Raw genomic sequence first — 22,253 nt, forward strand, 5'->3', positions numbered from 1 at the left:
AAGTCTTAAGGCACCTGGAGTAAATGAAAGTCAGTGGTTGCTTCAGCCAGCAGTTCCTTTTTTGTGCAAAATGAAAGCAGAATAATTAAAACATCAGAACAAAAGTATCCCCAGGGAAGGTGAGTAGGTGAGTGGTTGCTGTTAAAATTGTCAGCATTGTCCATGTTACCACACAGTGGTATCTGTAATGCCATTTTTCTCCATACATGGAATAGGAAATAGCTGTGGTTGTATGTTAACGGTAGACAAATGTTGATTGTTTTAATGGCAATCACTTTGTTATAACTATTTTATTCTAAGAATATGAATTACAAGTAGCTGAGTTTATCTGACTGTATTTTCAGAAGGTGCCAGAAGTTCTTGCCAGAACATTGCTTTTTCAGTTAAATTTAATGACGCTAAACAATGAAGCCAAGAAGAGCAGAAACACATTTCATGAGTGTTTGTATTCTGTACTTCCTCTGTGACAAGTGTGGACATTTCTCATGTAATTCTGGTCTTCTGTTTTTTTCACTTTACTTCACTTTTCCAAATGACTCAGTTATTAACAATTCAGATAACTACAGCATGTGGGGACGAATGGGGTAGTTTAGATTCAAGTTGGTTGCTGCCACTCTTTCACTGGTTCTGTGCCTTTGGGGTTGGCTTCTGTGACAGTTTCAGCTCCTGAATATACAGTCTGTTAAATGAATAAGCAACATTTCTTTAATTGCCTTCGTTCTTCTTTTGGCAGGAAAGAGCCAGGTAACTTTTAAATTGAGTTTTAACTCTTTCTTTTAACTTAGAACATTTTATGAGTTTATTAAAACTTTTATTAGAGTTTGACAGGAAATGAAATTCTGTTTTCCAAAATTCCAAACACTCCTGTTCTTCATATAAGAGCTTTCAGTTCTCAAAACAGTCTTTCAAAATTACATAACTCCTGGAAATTCATTAGCCTAAGTTGTTGACTCTACATGGCAATTTTTGGAATGATAATTTTCTTGTCTTCCTGCACTGAGTGAGGATTTGATTGCGCACTGCCAGTAATTCATTAATTAATTCCCCATTAATGTAAATATTCTATGGTTAAATGGCTTCTTACATTAGTAATTAGTCTGGCATCAAATGACCTTACTATATTAGTAGATAAAACATCTTACTATTCCTATAACAATGATATCAGGCAGCTATTATGAAGACTTGCATTTATAAAATACAAAATCTTCAGGAAAACAAATAGCTTTTAGAAGTTCTATGTTGGGGCCACTCATGTTTGTTTCTCTCTCTTAATTTCTCAACTCTCTCTTCTCATAAACTCACACAAAATTTTCCATCCAGAATGTGATCATGATGCAGTGATCTTGTTTCGAATATTACATCATTGTCAACAGCTTCACTGACTTCCACACCTGAAGCACTTTACCTGCTTTACCAACAACTTAGTGACATAGATTTCAGCAGATTGTTTTGAGTTTGCTCTTCAATGCACAGATAAATTGTTGTGAACTCACGAGCCTAGAGGGGGGTGTTTTTGATTTCACCTGATTCTGAACCTCCAATGAAAACTGTAAAGTAGCTGTAATCATCTGATCAAAAATGTGTCTCATATAAACACAACAGTTTAACCAGTAGACCTTTATACTTACATTGTGCAGCTACAGAAAATACATTGTATGTTTTGTTAATTTCATTTACCACCATACCAACAAGAATTTATACTCCGTCACAGTGATGCACATTGGCTTTACACAATTATTAGTTATTAATGTAGTGAAATTTTGATTGCATGGATGGAAGAACAGACTCAAAACTTGCTTCTGCTTCCTAGCAAAGATATCTTATGCCAACATAACTAAGATCTAAGTACAGAGCTGTAACCATGTTGGTGTCGATTCATGTTTCACAATTAACTGCATATCTGACACTTTCTTATTGCGAAAATACATAATATTGTGTTTCTGATTGCAAACCGTAACGCATCTGCAACATGTAGAATTAGGAGGTTTTCACAAACTTGCACCATGATAACATTAATAAAGGAGCCATTATGAGCCAAATTAAAAATAAGCAAATGAGCAGTAAAAATTACTGGTGCCTGTGGTGAGTCAGTTAATAAGTAGGTAAAAATATATGAAATAATAAGTGTTTGAAAGGTAGAAACTGCATGAGGAAAATGACTCCGTGGAATGTTAAATTTGCTGCTTGAAACGTTAGAGAGCATAGTCTGCAATATATTATTTACTTCCTATGATCCTCGGACTTACGCACTCTCATAAATAGGCTGACATGTTGTTTCCCTAGTCACGTTAAATCCGTTCTAAACTAAATTAGAATGCAGATCTCTGTTCATACTCAAAAGCTTAGCAGTCATATAACTGTCCCAGTAATCCTAGTGAAATGCCTAATCTCTATGGGTATTTTTGGTCAGAGGGATATTAGAAAATTCCATGTTCATAAGCCCATCCTTTTTCCAATTAATGCTTTATTCATATAATGCTTTAATGTGGAAAAAAACAAGAGCCCTTGGTGTCATTTTCAAATGAAAAGATTGAAATATAGATCTTACAGATGATTTTGATTTCTAATGAAGAGTTTGAAGTCCCTGGAAAAATCATGGAGCAGGTCCTCAAGGAATCAATTATGAAACACTTAGAGGAGAGGAAAGTGATCAGGAACAGTCAGCATGGATTCATCAAGGGGAAGTCGTGCCTGACTAACCTAATTGCCTTCTATGATGAGATAACTGGCTCTGTGGATGAGGGGAAAGCAGTGGATGTGTTATTCCTTGACTTTAGCAAAGCTTTTGATACGGTCTCCCACAGTATTCTTGCTGCCAAGTTAAAGAAGTATGGGCTGGATGAATGGACTGTAAGGTGGATAGAAAGCTGGCTAGCTCGTCGGGCTCAATGGGTAGTGATCAATGGCTCCATGTCTAGTTGGCAGCTGGTTTCAAGCGGAGTGCCCCAAGGGTCGGTCCTGGGGCCGGTTTTGTTTAATATCTTTATTAATGATCTGGAGGATGGTGTGGACTGCACTCTCAGCAAGTTTGCCGATGACACTAAACTAGGAGGCGTGGTAGATACACTAGAGGGTAGGGATCGGATACAGAGGGACCTAGACAAATTAGAGGATTGGGCCAAAAGAAACCTGATGAGGTTCAACAAGGACAAGTGCAGAGTCCTGCACTTAGGACGGAAGAATCCTATGCACTGCTACAGACTAGGGACTGAATGGCTAGGTAGCAGTTCTGCAGAAAAGGACCTAGGGGTCACAGTGGACGAGAAGCTGGATATGAGTCAACAGTGTGCTCTTGTTGCCAAGAAGGCTAACAGCATTTTGGGCTGTATAAGTAGGGGCATTGCCAGCAGATCGAGGGACGTGATCGTCCCCCTTTATTCGACATTGGTGAGGCCTCATCTTGAGTACTGTGTCCAGTTTTGGGCCCCACACTACAAGAAGGATGTGGAAAAATTGGAAAGAGTCCAGCGGAGGGCAACAAAAATGATTAGGGGTCTGGAGCGCATGACTTATGAGGAGAGGCTGAGGGAACTGGGATTGTTTAGTCTCCAGAAGAGAAGAATGAGGGGGGATTTGATAGCAACCTTCAACTACCTGAAGGGGGGTTCCAAAGAGGATGGAACTCGGCTGTTCTCAATGGTGGCAGATGACAGAACAAGGAGCAATGGTCTCAAGTTGCAGTGGGGGAGGTCTAGGTTGGATATTAGGAAACACTATTTCACTAGGAGGGTGGTGAAGCACTGGAATGCGTTACCTAGGGAGGTGGTGGAGTCTCCTCCCTTGGAGGTTTTTAAGGCCCGGCTTGACAAAGCCCTGGCTGGGATGATTTAGTTGGGAATTGGTCCTGCTTTGAGCAGGGGGTTGGACTAGATGACCTCCTGAGGTCCCTTCCAACCCTGATATTCTATGATTCTATGATTCTATGAAGTCTCCTGGGTGCAGGGCCGGCTCCAGGCACCAGGCAACCAAGCTGGTGCTTGGGGCGGCACCTGGAGGGGGGCGGCGCTCGGGCCGCCGGGGAGAGCGGTGCCACAGCCGGGCTCGCCGCCCTCCCCCCGGCGCTCTGGCCGCCCTCCCCCCCGCGCCCTCCCCCCGGCTGCCGGGGGGAGAGCGGCGAGCCCCGGGGGGAGAGCCGAGCCCCAGCCGGGGCTCGCCGCCCTCTCGCCGCCCTGCCCCCGGCGCTCTGGCCGCCGGGGGGAGAGCCGAGCCCCCGCCGGGGCTCGCCGCCCTGCCCCCGGCGCTCTGGCCGCTGGGGGGAGAGCCGAGCCCCCGCCGGGGCTCGCCGCCCTCCTCCCAGGGCTCTGGCCGCCCTCCCCTCCGGCGCCCTGCCCCCGGCCGCCGGGGGGAGAGCGGAGCCCCCGCCGGGGCTCGCCACCCTCGCCCCGGGGCTCCGGCCGCCCTCCCCCCGGCGGGAGAGCGGAGCCCCCGCCGGGGCTCGCCGCCCCCCCCCCTCGCGGGGGGGGGGGCGGCGGAGGCTTTTTTGCCTGGGGCGGCAAAAAAGCCAGAGCCGGCCCTGCCTGGGTGAGCTCTTGAAAGTGTCCTGAATGAACCCCAGTCTTTGATTTGACTGAAACAATGGAAATAAATGAATTCTTAAAGTTCACTATGTCCAGATTCATATCAAAGCTATCATATGTGGGAGAGGCCCTGGCTAAAAATTCTTCCAAGGAAGGCAACTCCAAGTTACCACCACAATCATTCTCTCCCTAATTCACACACAAACATCAGTTTATTGGGAGCAATTTTTCCTCCCACAATTTATACTATTAACCTAAAATCAACGAGAGGCAAGGCAAGTTCATGAAGGGTCTGATCCTGCTTCCACTGAAGGCAATGATGAAATTCCTATTCAGTTCAACAAGAGCAGGATCTAGGAGGGCCAGGTGTCCAGTTTTCGACCAGAAAGTCTAGTTGAAAAGGGGACCTGACTGTCCAGTCAGATCTACTGAGCAGACTCCCAAAGTCCGGTTACTGCGGGTGGGAGAGGCGGGGAGGCGCCACGTCATCACCCATGTCACTGCCAGCCCCTACTCAGCCAGGGTCACCTCCTACCTGCATTGGGCGGCTGCAGCTCCTAGCCCGGCTCTGCAGGCGAGTCTCTCCTGACTCACGTGGGGGGGGGGGGGAGGGGGAAGGGGAAAAGCAGTGAGCAATGGAGGAAGAGAGAAAGAGGAGTGAACGGGGGCGGGGCCTCTGGGGGAAGGGGCAGGGCAGGAGCAGGGCCTTGGGGGAAGAGGTGGGGCATGGGTGAGGCCTAGGAGAAAGGGGTGGGGCAGGGGAGGGGAAGGGGAGGTTCCAGCACTTGCTGGAGTGTCCGGTTTTTAAATATTACAAAGTTGGGAACCCTAGCAGGATCAGACTTGAATTAATGTCAGCATAAGGCCTATAATGGGGCATACAGGGAATTTAAGATTTATGAGTCCAGTATTACCCCATGCCAGGTTTTCAATAAAGGACATTTGGGACAGGAAATAAGGTCACTGAGGGAGAAGTCTTGGGAAAGCCATGTGGGCTGCTGATACCTTTGGTTTTAGTGCCCAGGGTGGATCTGTATAATCAGAGGTGGGCTGGAACTTCCCTCTCCCGTCAGTGGTGAGAGATCAAGTTGGTTCTTGGTGGGTCCTGCCTGTCTGTCTGTCAGAACCGGGAGAGCACCACAGGCTTGGAAGTGTAATCCCTAGGGCAGGGTAGTAGTGCAAGCATGGGGGAAGGCCTGCTGGGATATAAGGAGACTGTATAAACCCTGTCTTTCCTAGAGGCAATAGACCAGGAGGCAGGCAAGCTGTACTGATGGTCTCTCCCGTAAGTTACGGACAAGTAGACCTCTCTGTATTTATTATGTGTGAATTTTGTTTTGCTTTGTAGTGATTCTGAGACAGACTCTTCCAATGAGATTCTGTGAGACCATGTAGACATCTTCACTGCCCCCCCCCTTTTTTTTCCTTTTTGCAAATTGAAATAAAGCTTCCCTGGCCCCAAACTTCCAACCCCAAAAGGGAGCTTTTTCTGTTTACAATTCCATGGACATGCTTTCTATTTATTTATTTATGTATAAGGCCCCTTATGTGGCTAAGCAGCCTGAGCTTAAGCACAAGCTGAATGAAGCCTTTAAATAACACTCAGGCCAACTGAATTTACAGAGTACACAAATTATATACCATTACGTACTGCACTTTACATTTGCGTTATTTGATCTAATCCTGCATGATATGACTCAATATAATATTTAAAGAAAATGTTTTCCTAAACCTAGTCTCAATGGGCCCAATTCTCCCCAGTGGATATCTGCTCATTACAGTGGAGGTACACCAGAGGTGCATTTGGCTTAATGTTACTAAAATAAAATCTTGATTCAATAAATCTCTTGAACCTTCCTCCCTCTGGTTGGGGAGAGGGTCCACAGGCCAATCCCCGCTCTCTAGTCTGCTCCCCATAGAGGTATAGAGGCATCAGTGCAGTCTTTTATAGAAGCCCAGTGCTCTTTAGATTACAGGAGTGAGCACCTGACAGGTGTGCTGTCCTTTGTGATACTTACAAGATATGTGCACGCAGAAACTATGCTTTGGTGCAGTTTGTTTATAGCTTTATCTTTTTCTACATTTTTTTTTCCTTTTCAAAAAAAGTTTTTGCATCTAATTTCCATGTTTTTGCAATTAAAAAGTTAAAAAAGTAAAGCCACCATTTGTTAAATATGTAGCTTTATATTTTATTGTTTATGTTGTTAAATGCATGTCACAAAGTGCTGTGCACAGGATATGATACACGGCTAACTTATGTGACAGAGTCGAGACTTCCTGAATGACTGTAGACAAATCAGTTAATTCCTCTATGCCTCAGTTCCTTCATCTATAAAACGGGCATATTTCCTTTCTTCTACCCTTTGTCTGTTTTGATTGTAAACTCTTCAGGGAAAGGACTATCTTTCAACAGATGTATGTATAGCATCTAACACAAGGGGACCCGACTCAGTTGGGATTCCTGGGAATACTGTAATAAAATTAGAAATAAGAGTAATAATGCCAAAGATTTACTGCATGTAAACAGGTGGTAAAATCTCTTGCAGATAGAAGCTGAAATAATTTGTAACCAAAGAGGGGGGGAAAGTTTTATTCTTTTATTTCCATGATTCCTTCTTATTCCACCAGAAGAACAGGACTGAATGTTCTCTTTAGATGAAATGATTAACCATCATTTCCCTGGCTCTTAAGTGTCATCTCTCTTGCTCCAGTATAAAGCTGTGACAAACAGTCTGATTGTGATTCTTGATACATTCCTTAGAAAATGCCCTCTATTGTTTCATGAACGATGCTACTGAGAGGCTTCATTATACCTTTATAATATGGTAAGAAACAAAAAAGGTGTGTAAATCTGACCCTCCAACCTCACTGATCATGAAATTCCTGTTGGAAAGCCCCTGAAAAGAGTTGTTTCTTCAGTTCTTACTGTATTGGACATCTTAACTCAGTAAATATTTTCCTTGACACCTTGGCACTTACCATGCCCAGCCCTCCCAAGGTTCAGAGCAGGAGAAAATGGATTATGCACTTAATAATAAAAGGCGAGTCATCCGACTGGTTCTACAGTGGGCTGCTTTGTATGGAGATCTACTACAAGAGGATGAAGCAGGAATGGCCTTTCTGGAGGTACAGTGGGATTGCATAAGTCCACTTCACAACCTTTAGAATTCTGTTAACAAGTATGTAGATGCCATAGATCATTTTAAAGTGCAATGTTCTGTTTGTGTTTTCTTTCTCAGTTTTGGCTGCAGAGTACACATGTGATTGGTTTTTATTTTAATGCACAACAATTATAGAGCCAGCAGGTACAAATCCATGCTGTGTGGGTATTTGTACGATACTCTGTCGCACAGTGAAGAGGGCTCTGACAACAGCAGAACCATTGTAGTTCTGCTGTGCAGGGGTGAGAGGCAGGATTTCGCCAAGGGAGAATAGACCCTCTGCATGCCACAAAGGTCTTCCTAAACCCTGTCATGTAGATTGTTTGTTTGAATCTTGTTGGTATGTGCCAGGGAGGGGCTAGAGGATCTGTCACTATGTGAAGCCAAAGACCACTCTGTCCCCAACTGAGGCTGCCCTGCAGCCACACTGGCTGCTGTAGCCTGGAGTCCTTGCCCCCAAGGTCCTTGCAGATCTCCCATACACACAGCCCAGCTACAGCATTTGACCCATAACAATGTCAATTGTTATGAAGATTGTAAACTCTTTGGGGGCAGGTACCATGCCTTTGTATTTGCTTTGTAGTGCACAGTACATTTGGGGTGTCATATAAGGAATAACAACAACAACAATAGTGAGATTGCTCTTTTAAAACAAAATGACCTAACTGTAACAGTGTTTCACTGCATTATGTATAAAATTATCAAAAATGTGGAGTATGGGCTTTGGCAGGGCAGTGCTTAACTAGAAAAAGCACATTCACATCTGTCTCACATTTTTACTATCATGCTTCCTTCCTGTATGTGCAGTTTTAATTTAAATCAGCTGGAGTTACACAAACAGAAGGGATACAGGAATAGGCCCAGAATTTGAGTGTTGTGGGGCATCTTATTGTTCCCCTATTCACTAAACTGGGTCTCACTCTTAGTAATCAGTAAACTAACATATGTAAGCTCACTAATCCTTTATCTTTTTAGGTACAACTCATCTATTGTTTTGTTGTTCAAAGACTGTTCTGTATCATTTACAGGAATTTTATGTATCTGTATCAGATGATGCAAGAATTATTACAGCACTAAAAGAGCAACTCTCAGAGCTAGATAAGACTGTAAAACAAATGTAAGGTCTTTTCTTTTTTGGTTCATTTTACAACTAAATACCCAGTGAAAAATGTCTATCTTACAGCTGGCTGGAAAGTGTTCCCCAAGTCCATGGGAAGCTTTCAAGATGGCTGCTCTAACAGAAAAACACTTCCATGCATGCATGTTCAGACAAGCATATGTGACACTTTTTCTCTCTATGAACATTCTTGCAAATACCAAATTCACTCATAAACGTTCACAGACAGAATATGAAAGGAATTGTAAATTCCACTGAAGCAAAGAGATCAGACTAGATCAGGGGTCGGCAGCCTTTCAGAAGTGGTGTGCCGAGTCTTCATTTATTCACTCTAATTTAAGGTTTTGCATGCCAGTAATATATTTTTCTTTTTTAGAAGGTCTCTTTCTATAAGTCTAAAATATATAACTAAACTATTGTTGTATGTAAAGTAAATAAGGTTTCAAAATGTTTAAGAAGCTTCATTTAAAATTAAATTAAAATGCAGAGCCCTCCAGACCGGTGGCCAGGACCCGGGCAGTGTGAGTGCCACTGAAAATCAGCTCACGTGCCGCCTTTGGCACGTGTGCCATAGGTTGCCTACCCCTGGACTAGATGATCTAATGGTTCCATCTGGCCTTAAAGTCTATGAAGCTATGAACAAAATTGCAAATTAATATTTGTGTACAATTTTTGCAATATTTGCCCAATCCTAGTTTAGACTATGATAATCTTCCTTTATTTTCTTAGTATAAAAAATGTATGAATACCTACATACAATAGTTTGGAGAGTGGTCAATGTCTAAACTGATATATTGTAGGAAATATCTTCCAAAATATATTTAATGATACAGTATGCTTTTTCTGCTTTCTATAGTTCAGAAGAAACTAAGGCGCCACAAAAGAAGGTAAATGGACTTTATTTGGCAATCTTCTAAAACAGAGGCTTTGCTTTAAGACTTATAGACTTTCCTTTTCAGTAACATACAATTTATTAGAACAACACATATTGAAATATTTTCAAGAATTAAACTGCAAATGTATTTGTTTTACTTTTTCACCTGCATCTCTGATACAGTATGTCTGATTAGATCTACTCCACATTTCTTCTTGCATTTATGATTATGGGTTTTTGTTTGTTTGTTTGTTTGTTTCTGGCAGCACAAAGTACTTTTGCAGCAGTTTAACACAACTGATGACAGAGCTCAAAAACGCCAGCCAATCAGGGGGAGTGATGAAAGTAAGTATGCATGCAGGGGTTTGCGGCACTCTGTTTTCTGATGTTTGTAATAAATTTGTCACTTCTGTGGTAGAGATCAAAATAAACATAAGTATCCCCAATTTATAAATCTGGGGCAAAAACATGTTTGCATTTCCTTGCTTAACATGGTGCTTAGTCACTGATTTTAATATAACTTCCTCAGAGGAAAAAATACACTTCCTCAGGCCCTTTAAAATAATTAATAAACAAAGCAGTTTGAAAAACAGCACTAGCAATATGTAGGTGTGTAGTACGTGTGCAGTGAGTGATCTGTAACACACATGACATTGGGGCCCTTATTCCCCAGTAGTTACACACAGGTGTAACTCTGTAGATTTCATTGGAGTTACATTGTCATAAAATATGTGTAAATAGAATGGAGAGTCGGGTTCTGGATCTCTGGCCTATGACAGGAAGGCCTATTAAATAGAAGCCTTTGTTTGCTCGCATGAACCATTTTGTCTTTTTGTTTGACTCCCATGCAGAGTTGAAAATAAAATTTACGTCAGTGCCTCAGACTGAGACTTTCAGCTCTACTCACTTTTCAGACTTTCTATTTACTTTGGGCTGGAGAAACTCCTCTGTATGGAGGCAGATTGGAGACCTGGCTCTGTGATTTATCCATTGTAACCAAAGATATTTTAAAAATCCCATAAATCCTGGCACCTTTCCCCAACTGTTAGTCAACATTTCAAACAGGTGTTAAAATTTATCTTCACAATAAAAGCTGCCCCAGCTTCGAACCCAGCATTGTTCTGTCAGTCAAGGGACACTTTGGATAACTGTATGAACAATAATAGTAAAAATATAGCCAAATGCAAGGTTGTACATCTAGGATCAAAAAATGGACTTATAGAATGGGAGACTGTACCCTGGAAAGCAGTGATCTGAGAAGGACGTCATTGTTGGTAAGCAAGTGAACGTGAGCTCCCAGTGTGAAGCTACAGCAAAAAAGGGCTACCATGATCCTTAGCTGTATAAAGTGAAGAATATTAAGGAGGTGGCATTATATCTGTACATGACATTAGTGAGACCACTACTGGAATGGTGTACCCAGTTCTGGTATCCAATCTTTAGAATGAATGCTGAAAAGTTGAAGAGGGCTCAAAGAAGACCTACAAGAATAACTCATGGTCTGGAAATCATGCCTTACAGTGAGAAATTTAAGAGTTCAATCTATTTAGTTTATGGAAGAGAAGTTTAAGAGGTGACTTGATGATGGTCAATTAGTACCTACACAAGGAGCAGTTATCTGATATTAGAGGACTATTTAATCTATCAGACAAAAACATAGCAAGATCCAATGGCTGGAATTTGAAGTCAGCAATATTCAGACTGGAAATGAGATACAAGTTTTTAGTGGTGTGGATAATTACCTATTCATAGATTCATAGATTCTAGGACTGGAAGGGACCTCGAGAGGTCATCGAGTCCAGTCCCCTGCCCTCACGGCAGGACCAAATACTGTCTAGACCATCACGGATAGACATTTATCTAACCTACTCTTAAATATCTCCAGAGATGGAGATTCCACAACCTCCCTAGGCAATTTATTCCAGTGTTTAACCACCTGACAGTTAGGAACTTTTCCCTAATGTCCAACCCAAACCTCCCCTGCTGCAGTTTAAGCCCATTGCTTCTTGTTCTATCCTTAGAGGCTAAGGTGAACAAGTTTCCTCCCTCTTCTTTCTGACACCCTTTTAGATACCTGAAAACTGCTATCATGTCCCCTCTCAGTCTTCTCTTTTCCAAACTAAACTAATCCAATTCTTTCAGCCTTCCTTCATAGGTCATGTTCTCAAGACCTTTAATCATTCTTGTTGCTCTTCTCTGGACCCTCTCCAATTTCTCCACATCTTTCTTGAAATGCGGTGCCCAGAACTGGACACAATACTCCAGTTGAGGCCTAACCAGCGCAGAGTAGAGCGGAAGAATGACTTCTCATGTCTTGCTCACAACACACCTGTTAATGCATCCCAGAATCACGTTTGCTTTTTTTGCAACAGCATCACACTGTTGACTCATATTTAGCTTGTGGTCCACTATAACCCCTAGGTCCCTTTCTGCCATACTCCTTCCTAGACAGTCTCTTCCCATTCTGTATGTGTGAAACTGATTGTTCCTTCCTAAGTGGAGCACTTTGCATTTGTCTTTGTTAAACTTCATCCTGTTTACCTCAGACCATTTCTCCAATTTGTCCAGATCATTTTGAATTATGACCCTGTCCTCCAAAGCAGTTGCAATCCCTCTCAGTTTGGTATCATCTGCAAACTTAATAAGCATACTTTCTATGCCAATATCTATGTCGTTAATGAAGATATTGAACAGAGCCGGTCCCAAAACAGACCCCTGCAGTACCCCACTCGTTATACCTTTCCAGCAGGATTGGGAACCATTAATAACTTCTCTCTGAGTATGGTTATCCAGCCAGTTATGCACCCACCTTATAGTAGCCCCATCTAAGTTGTATTTGCCTAGTTTATCGATAAGAATATCATGTGAGACCGTATCAAATGCCTTACTAAAGTCTAGGTATACCACATCCACCGCTTCTACCTTATCCACAAGACTCGTTATCCTATCAAAGAAAGCTATCAAATTGGTTTGACATGATTTGTTCTTTACAAATCCATGCTGGCTATTCCCTATCACCTTACCACCTTCCAAGTGTTTGCAGATGATTTCCTTAATTACTTGCTCCATTATCTTCCCTGGCACAGAAGTTAAACTAACTGGTCTGTAGTTTCCTGGGTTGTTTTTATTTCCCTTTTTATAGATGGGCACTATATTTGCCCTTTTCCAGTCTTCTGGAATCTCTCCCGTCTCCCATGATTTTCCAAAGATAATAGCTAGAGGCTCAGATACCTCCTCTATTAGCTCCTTGAGTATTCTAGGGTGCATTTCATCAGGCCCTGGTGACTTGCAGGCATCTAACTTTTCTAAGTGATTTTTAACTTGTTCTTTTTTTATTTTATCTTCTAAACCTACCCCCTTCCCATTAGCATTCACTATGTTAGGCATTCCTTAAGACTTCTCGGTGAAGACCGAAACAAAGAAGTCATTAAGCATCTCTGCCATTTCCAAGTTTCCTGTTTACTGTTTCTCCCTCCTCACTGAGCAGTAGGCCTACCCTGTCCTTGGTCTTCCTCTTGCTTCTAATGTATTGATAAAATATTGACACAGGTTACTAAAGGATATTGGAGGCTTTAAATCAAAACTGGATTAAAAATGTGTTCTAGCCCATCAATTGACTGGATTTGCTGCAGAAATTACCAGGAGAAATTCTGTAGCTTGTCTCATACAGGAGGTCAGGCTATATGATCATAATGGTCCCTTCTGGCCTTAAAATCCATGCATTTATGAGTAATGGCATTTATAATTATGAATGCTACGGTTAGAGTAATCAAATCTAATGGCTGAAGGTGTTTGCTGATTGCCACAGAGAACACTAAGGAATTCCCCCCTTCCCCATGTCCAGCACTGCCAGTTGGCCAGGTGCATTATTGATAGAAGGGAGTTGCCTTCCTGGAAGTAGGAATGGGCGCTGCAGGAGCCAGGATCATGTAATTAATGGATCAACAACCTGATCTCATTTGTCTGTGTTCTCTCCTTACTGAAGTCAATAGAGCTACTCCAATTTACCCCAGCTGAGGATATGACCCTTCATTTTTTTCCTGTGGCTCCTCTGCTATATGCTCAGCCTGAGCTAGTTTGCATTTTATGTGGTGTTGTATTCAACTCTGCCCAGGACTGTCATTTGGATAATGGGCGAAGGAATTCCATAAGAAATTTCAAAATACAAAAATTACTGTTTCAAAATAAAAAACTGGAATAAAAATGTTGCCAGGTAAGTGTTGTAGTTTGGCTTTGTTTCATATTCCGTGAATGGTGTGAGTGAGACAGAGTCTGATGTGTGGACGGTTATAATCGCTGCACAGTGGCAAGAATGACTGTGCAGAGTAAAAAGTGGGGCTCCTGAATGATGGAGCCGTTCCTCTTGCACTTCCAGCAGAAGTGGTCTACTTATGTAGGCTAAAGCAGCCCAGGAACAGCACTAACTTGCACCTTTGGCACAGAACCTACACTGCAGCTGAGGCACACTTAGTACTGCTCAGGAAGAGTGGGTGTAAAGGTGTCCTTAAATCACCTTGCATCCCCCCAGTCCTCGGATGTATCTGCACCAATCCAGCCCCTCGGTGCAACTTAGAACAATTTACAGCCTGAACTAAGTTGCACCAGCTGCTTATGGCCCTAAGTGCCATTACAGCAGCTAAGGATCAGAAGAGCTTAGAGACACCTTGGCCATGCTGCCTTTCCTCAGCCAGGCACTGGTCTCCTGATTGTATGCATAGGAGCCCGCAGAGCAGTGCGCCAGCTGAAGGCCCCTGTCCTCTGGAAGCTGGTTAAGCTGGCTTTAGGGCACTTTGCCCTGGGACCATGGGCCATGACTGCCGTATAGCAGTCTAGCTCTGGGTTTCTGACTTTTTCACTTCTAAAACTATATTAGCATGGTCTCCCTCTTCTTTTGCCCTCCTTTAGATCTGCACGTTCTTGACCAAATATCAGCTGCCTCTCCCTTTACAGCATGGAAAATCACAATAAGGAAATACTAGGCTCCTCAAATTTTGGTGAGATCAGGTTCTCACCCCAAAAAATTGAAAAGCGGGGACCCCATTCTGTCTTTCCCCCAGCTAACTCCTCACCTCACTCTTCCCCCACATTAGCCTCTTTCACACTTTCTCCGGTTTTGAATCATTTTTTTTAATTAGGTCAAGACACAGTTTAAATAGTGCCGTACCCGATACGATTTTCTTTCTTAACAGTTTCTCCAACCTGAGATAGGGACAGCATTTCCAGCAAGTGAGCAGGTCACTGAGGCAGGGACAGTAAGAACATCAGGCAAGATGCAGGGTTCCCAGGCATCCTTTTTAGTGTATTGGTCTGTGCTCTCTGAAGAAAATAGTGCCCTGCATCACTGTATATCTCTGTGTCTCTCTCTCTTCCCTGCACCCCAACAACACACTGTCAGTACAAAGCGACAAAGAGTCCTGTGGCACCTTACAGACTAAGGTGCTACAGGACTCTTTGTCAGTTTTTACAGATCCAGACTAACACGGCTACCCCTCTGATACTTGACTGTCAATACAGTCACTCACACTCTTACCCTACCACTATTCATCTCCCATTTAGCTATGCAGACACCAACTCATTCACCATCCCCCTCACACACCATCATGGGCCCTAATAGCATCCTGAATTATTAAGGTTTCTGTCCCTTATACATGATGAAAATCTTGATACATTTGATTGGGAAACTGGTGTTGGTCTGTTATGATTTATTGCCCATCCTAGGCAAGAGTGCCACTTGTGGAAATTTCTAGATCTCTGTAGTAGATTGCAAATCTCATGTTGATTCATGGAAAATACTTTGTAAATTACACATACCATGCCATGTTTTAAGAACTAGGCAATGTAGGAGGTACAAACTTCTAAAGAACTTTATCTTTAAGACTTACAGATGCATATTGTGGTGACATCTTGTGTTTTACTCTGGCTGTTAATATACTAGTCCGTCTTCTGAGAAAGCTGGCAGCATTCAGGGAGCCAGAGCAAGAATTATTTCCAAAAATGAGTTGCAGTAGAGCTAAACAGCAGGTGCACAGCACATCTTTTATAATTTAATTCATCTCCAAATCTTTAACATTGGAGAGAGAACATCCAGTTCAATACTCCAGCAGTGGATAAGGTACTTGAAAATGAAGAGCAATCTTGCACTGGCGTCTGGAAAGATCTGATTACTCACAGATATTTTCCATCTCTGATGTCTTGTATTCTGTGTCCACTCCGTCCTTCAGAACCATCTGAAGGCTTCCTCCAAAGCCCACTAAAATCAATGGACAGATTTGCACTGACTTCAGTGGGCTCTGGATCAGGCACTCCTTTTTTTTCTATTTCTCAAATCTCATCTTGAATCTTTTTTCTCCAGTTTAGCTGACAGTCAACATTAAATTCTACTTGCCTTTCTTTTTTCCATCGCTGCATCCTTCCGCCCCCCTTCCCTCTTTTACTAGTTTGCTAGGATATTTACTTTCATCTCTGTTGCTTTTACTTGTCTTCTCCCTTGTTCCTTTTGTTCTACTTTACCTTTGTATGTCATTTTATATAGTATGTTGCTGTACCCAACTCCTGTATTATCTTTCTGTTCCACCTCTCATTGCAAAGTGTTTGATGATGCTAGGTGTGGAGGATGCTATATGTAAAATGGATAGTATTTTATTAGAGCCAGGACTCCAGGTATGTCCTGCTGATAGAGCAAGCATCATATTTTGATTAAATCAGATATTTTAGAAAATTAATTGGTATTGTATTAAAAAAATCCCAACAACTACAAAAACCCATTGGCTCTGGCCTCTGTGGACTCCATTAAAGTAGCATTGCTAAAAAATACAGCACTAGGCCATATTATCTCATTCTGGGAATCTCCACCAGACTGGAAGGGGGACAGTGTCTGTACTCTTTGACCCTCCCCAGCCCAATCTCTGCCCTCCCCCTAGCACGGAGCCAGATCTGTGGAGTAGGATTAGTGGGAGTCCATTCCACGTGTGGAGGCAGCTGGTCACTCTCCTCTTCTGTAGGAATAGGAGAAGAGTCATGCATGGAAGGGGCCCTCCATATGGGGATCTGTGAGTGGAAACAACCATGATATTGTGTATACACAGGCTTTGTGCTGATGAACCAATATCACATGTGGATCAATCTGTAGAAGTGTTCATCCGATATATGTATTTCATACCTCCATAGGACTCTAGGTGCATCTCGCCATGGATGTACATCACATATTCAGAGAGCCATAATTTGGGTGTCTCTCCTTGGGATTTACATAGAGTCATAGAAATGTAAAGCCAGAAGGGACTACCAGATCATCTAGTCTGACTTCCTGTATATCACAGACCACTAACCACCACCCAGCCACCACCAGCAGCCATAAGGCCAGACAGATATTACTTCCATGGAGGAAGCTCATCACATTCTATAGGGTTATATAGCAATTGAGCCCAAGGCTATACATTTCTCATTGATAGGACAGGCACCAAAGTGAACATAAGCTATTTGGCTTGGTTTGGCAGTTGGGCTAAAGGAGTTCTTTGCTTGCTTCCTCTTTTGGCTTGAATTTATGCCACTTCTCTCCTGCTCTTTACTGGCTGATGTAACATCATTACAGTCTCTGCAACAATATGACCTTGTATTTCCTATTATTTTATGGGGCAATTCTTACTATATTTTATTTTTATAGGGCTGTCGATTAATCGCAGTTAACTCACGCAATTAACTCAAAAATATTAATCGCAATTTAAAAAATTAATTGTGATTAATCGCAGTGTTAAATAATAGAATACCAATTGAAATATATTAAATATTTTTGGATGTTTTTCTATATTTTCAAATATATTGATTTCAATTACAACACAGAAAACAAAGTGTACAGTGCTCACTTTGTATTATTATTTTTGTTTACAAATATTTCCACTGTAAAAATCATAAACAAAAGAAATAGTATTTTTCAGTTCACCTCATACAAGTGCTATAGTGAAATCTCTTTATTGTGAAAGTGCAATTTACAAATATAGATTTTTTTTTTGTTACATAACTGCACTCAAAAACAAAACAGTGTAAAACTTTAGAGCCTACAAGTCCACTCAGTCCTACTTCTTATTCAGCCAATGGCTAAGACAAACAAGTTTGTTTACATTTACAGGAGATAATGCTGCCCGCTTCTTATTTACAATGTCACACAAAAGTGAGAACAGGCGTTCGCGTGGCAATGTCGTAGCCAGCATTGCAAGGTATTTACATGCCAGATATGCTAAACATTTATATGCCCCTTTATGCTTCGGCCACCATTCCAGAGGACATGCTTCCATGCTGATGATGCTCGATAAATAAGTGTTAATCAAATTTGTGACTGAACTCCTTGGGGGAGAATTGTATGTCTCCTGCTCTGTTTTATCCACACTCTGCCATATATTTCATGTTATAGCAGTCTCGGATGATGACCCAGCACATGTTGTTCATTTTAAGAACACCTTCACCAAAGATCTGACAAAACGCAAAGAAGGTACCAATGTGAGATTTCTAAAGATAGCTACAGCACTCAACCCAAGGTTTAAGAATCTGAAGTGCCTTCCAAAATCCGAGAGGGACAAGGTGTGGAGCATGCTTTCAGAAGTCTTAAAAGAGCAACATTCCGATGTGGAAACTACAGAACCCGAACCACCAAAAAAGAAAGTCAACCTTCTTCTGGTGTCATCTGACTCATGATGAAAATGAACATGTGTCGGTCCACACTGCTTTGGATTGTTATCGAGCAAAACCCGTCATCAGCATGGACGCATGTCCTCTGGAATGGTGGTTGAATCATGGAGGGACATATGAATCTTTAGCACATCTGGCAAGTAAATATCTTAGCGATGCCGGCTACAACAGTGCCACACAAATGCCTGTTCTCACTTTCAGGTGACATTGTAAACAAGAAGCGGTCATTATCTCCTGCAAAGGAAAACAAACTTGTTTGAGCAATTGGCTGAACAAGAAGTAGGACTGAGTGGACTCAGAGGCAATAAAGTTTTCCATTGTTTTATTTTTGAATTAAGTTATTTTTTGTACATAATTCTACATTGGTAAGTTCAACTTTCATGATAAAGAGATTGCACTACAGTACTTGTATTAAGTGAATTGAAAAATACTATTTCTTTTGTTTTTTACAATGCAAATATTTGTAACAAAAATAAATATAAAGTGAGAACTGTACATTTTGTATTCTGTGTTGTAATTGAAATCAATATATTTGAAAATGTAGAAAATGTCAAAAAATATTTAAATAAATGGTATTCTATTATTGTTTAACATCACAATTAAGCACAATTAATTTTTTTAATCGCTTCAGAGCTCTAATTTTTTACAATTGTATGTTTGTTGCGAGGCCATTTCCTCTCATTTTCCGAAACATTCTTGATTTCTCAATAATATATTTAAATAGAAAAAAGGGGACTAGAACAAATGCAATGCAGCTTAAATTAAGCTTTGATTGTGATCATGAATCTCTTATCAAATCTGGTTTTGTAAATATGTAAACTCTCTCTATTGTATGTAGAGCATTTATAGCCAATTTTTCTTAACTTTTGAAAAAAGAAAAATCACTTATTAAATATCTGACTATCCAGTGGCCTGAAACTTAAGGAAATACCAAGTGATACTGCCTTTTATGAATAATATGGTAACATTGGAATTTCTGATATCTTATAATTTGCTAGAAGTTCCTGCAAATCAGTTATTGAAATTAGTCAAACTTTAGAACAATTATCAATCTTGGAGCAACAGTACCAAATAAACTTGTGGCGACCTGCTGGTGTTTGTTATATCTGTGAGCAATGGGTTATTGAAGTACAGCAAGTAATTTGCACAGTAAACTGTATTCGGTTATGTACAGTATTCACAATGCACTCTTTTGTCTTTAGTTCTGTTTAAGGTATACTGTATAGATCACACCTACACTACTATCCGCGTGCCGGTGGTGGCCTCTGTTAAGGAAGTGATCAGCGCGGTAGCAGATAAACTGGGTTCTGGAGAAGGCTTGATCATAGTAAAGATGAGTTCAGGAGGAGGTATGGTTTTTGCATGATCTTTAATGCTTCTCATTTAAAATGAAGCACAAAACCAATGCTAGTTTGGTAAAGGCTATTCCAGTACATTTTAATACATGTTCAACTAGTATGAAATCTCTTTCTTAGGAGCAAATCCTGTCCCACTTTTTTGCAGTTGCAGCATTTTTTTGTTTCAAAAGTGGGTGACAGCCCAGGCAGCCTTCTTAGCATACACGGGGAGAGAGTGATTCATAAATCAATTTATAAGCTTTTCTTTACCTGTGATCTGCACTCCATTTTTTAGGACTGCCATGATTGCGTGAGGGTGTGGTGAAATGCACTTACTTACTGACTTTCAAGTCAATTTTGGAATAAGAAGAGCTATCTAATCTCTCCCTGCTCAAGAGAATGGTGATCTAATTATTGTTGGGTTTTGAGGGGTGGTAGTTTCTAAAGGTTTCTATGCACGATCCCTGACTCTTGATTTCAGTCTGGGGGTTAGGATTCCATGTCCCAGATCGATGGGAGTTTCATTTGAGCTTTGCTCATTTATATATTGATGTCACTTTTCTTCAGTAAGTGGGTTCTTATAGTCATATACCTTGTATCTAAGGCATTCACTATACTCATTCAAGTAATGCACATACCTACTAATTTGTTGTTGTTGTTAGGTCGCTGCTGTTAATTCCACATGCATTTAATAGGCAATCATATGCTTTCATTTTTATAGAAAAGGTTGTGCTCAAACCTAATGATGTTTCAGCATTTACGACTCTCAGTGTTAATGGACGGCTGTTCGCTTGCCCACGAGACCAATTTGATTCCCTGGTATGTATGCATACTGTTCTCAGCATTGCAAATCAGAGAGCTTCTTTGGAACTTAACTTTCCAGATACAGTAAAAGCTTTATTATCTGGCATGTTGAGGAATGGTGATGGTGGGGGGGGGGCAGTTAGTCAAAAATTCCAGCTAACTAAGAGTTATACTTACCAATTTTCAAAGAATTAGAATATAATTAAATGAATAACAGGTACTCACCAATCCAGTAGTAGTACTGCACTGCAGAGTGGTTGGTTTCTTGAAGCACTTAGGTGTATACAGGTAAAGTTTTCTATACAGTAGGTTATCTTATAACACTACATATCACTATGTGCAGCGCATGGCGTACAGCTACATCACTAAAAATACACTTAACACTAAAACTATACTGAACATAATTTAATCTTTCTTTGATGATTCACAAGACACTTCAGGATCTTGCAGTGCCTCAGGGTCATCATTGTCAATAGCAATTATTACTGTAGATGTAGAAGGTGTAGGGAATTGGGCTGAATCTGTAATGACCCTATGACACATCCTGGAAGCTGCTTTTTTGAATGAATCCCTGATACCAAGTTGCTTACTTGTCTTCTACCTCTTTTGCATAAAAGTAGAGTGCAAAATGTTCAATTGCATAACTTCCTGGGCAGTATACTAGTCCCAGTTACTAGACTGAAGATTTGTATTGGGAGATATCAGAAATGCGGGTTGATAGAGCTTTCTGTTTGATCAAGTGCCGGATAACACAGCTTTTACTGTACTTTGAACACTAGTAGCTCAAAAGTTTCTTGCCCCATTCTGCCTTTTGAATGTTTTAGCTCATCTGAGAGATTCAGAGCTAACATTTTGTCACAGTGCTGTGGGAAGAGCGTCCTTATATATATATATATATATATATATAAAAAAAAGGGTAATAGTATCATTTCTTAAACTAGAGCAAAAATTGTTCTCTTATCCACACAGCAAATTTTGACTCCAATATTCTAAATGGAATTGAGTATGTAGGCAGAGGAAAATATTATAACCCAGATTTGTGGTGCGGATCTGATTATAGAATTCTCTTCTCCCCACCCCCCCGTCCCTGTATGTATAAGGGGAGTTAGATGTTATCAATTGCAGTATTATACAGACTTGATTCATGCAGTAAGTGCTTTAAAACCATTTCTGCCTGACCCCCACAAATACCGTGACAAAATCACAGATGATTCTAACTTGAATCACAGAAAATATTCTAAGTAGAAAGTCTGGATTTCCTTAAGTAAAATTGTTCATAAGTGCTTATTCATACAGTAACTTTAACAATGTCCATGGGGCCTGCTTTTATGGTGCTTGATTTTTACTGTACTTTTTGTTCCTTTTACTTCATTAAAAACAACCGTCATTGCCAAGCCATGTCAGCATAAACTCTATTACTCCAGACCTCCTGTATGCTTTTAACAAGTTACTTAGTATGTATGCCTTCTTTCTTTTATAGATATTGCAAAATCTGAGTTTTGCTTCTGCTTTAGATTTAGAAACTTAGTTGTAAATTTTCAGTCCTTGGCTGCCTTTTCCATCTTTGCTATCTCCAGTTATCATGGACTGAATATGTCAAATACACTTTATTGTACCATTCAAATGTGACAAAGTCCCAATCCTGTGATGTTCTGACAGTCCTCAGCTCCTGTTGGCTTCAGGAGGAATAGAGGGCATTAAGCATCTTATAGTTGCTTCTCAGCTCTCCATAATAGAAGTCCACACATTGACTGTTCCTGCAGT

At 41.1% G+C, this 22,253-nt stretch overlaps 1 protein-coding gene across 1 annotated transcript in view; it reads left to right on the forward strand.

Annotated features, from left to right (window-relative positions):
- The window catches only part of RAPGEF4 (Rap guanine nucleotide exchange factor 4), a 220,628-nt gene that overhangs the window by 171,405 nt on the left and 26,970 nt on the right, over positions 1-22,253 (forward strand). The window contains exons 18-23 of the mRNA XM_065412928.1: positions 7,493-7,643; positions 8,707-8,795; positions 9,652-9,682; positions 9,936-10,014; positions 19,551-19,697; positions 20,407-20,504. Of these exons, the coding sequence (XP_065269000.1) occupies positions 7,493-7,643; positions 8,707-8,795; positions 9,652-9,682; positions 9,936-10,014; positions 19,551-19,697; positions 20,407-20,504 (595 nt within the window). The remainder of the gene's footprint in view (positions 1-7,492; positions 7,644-8,706; positions 8,796-9,651; positions 9,683-9,935; positions 10,015-19,550; positions 19,698-20,406; positions 20,505-22,253) is intronic.

The sequence above is a fragment of the Emys orbicularis genome, chromosome 11 (genome assembly GCF_028017835.1).
Source record: "Emys orbicularis isolate rEmyOrb1 chromosome 11, rEmyOrb1.hap1, whole genome shotgun sequence".
NCBI classification, from domain to species: domain Eukaryota; kingdom Metazoa; phylum Chordata; order Testudines; family Emydidae; genus Emys; species Emys orbicularis.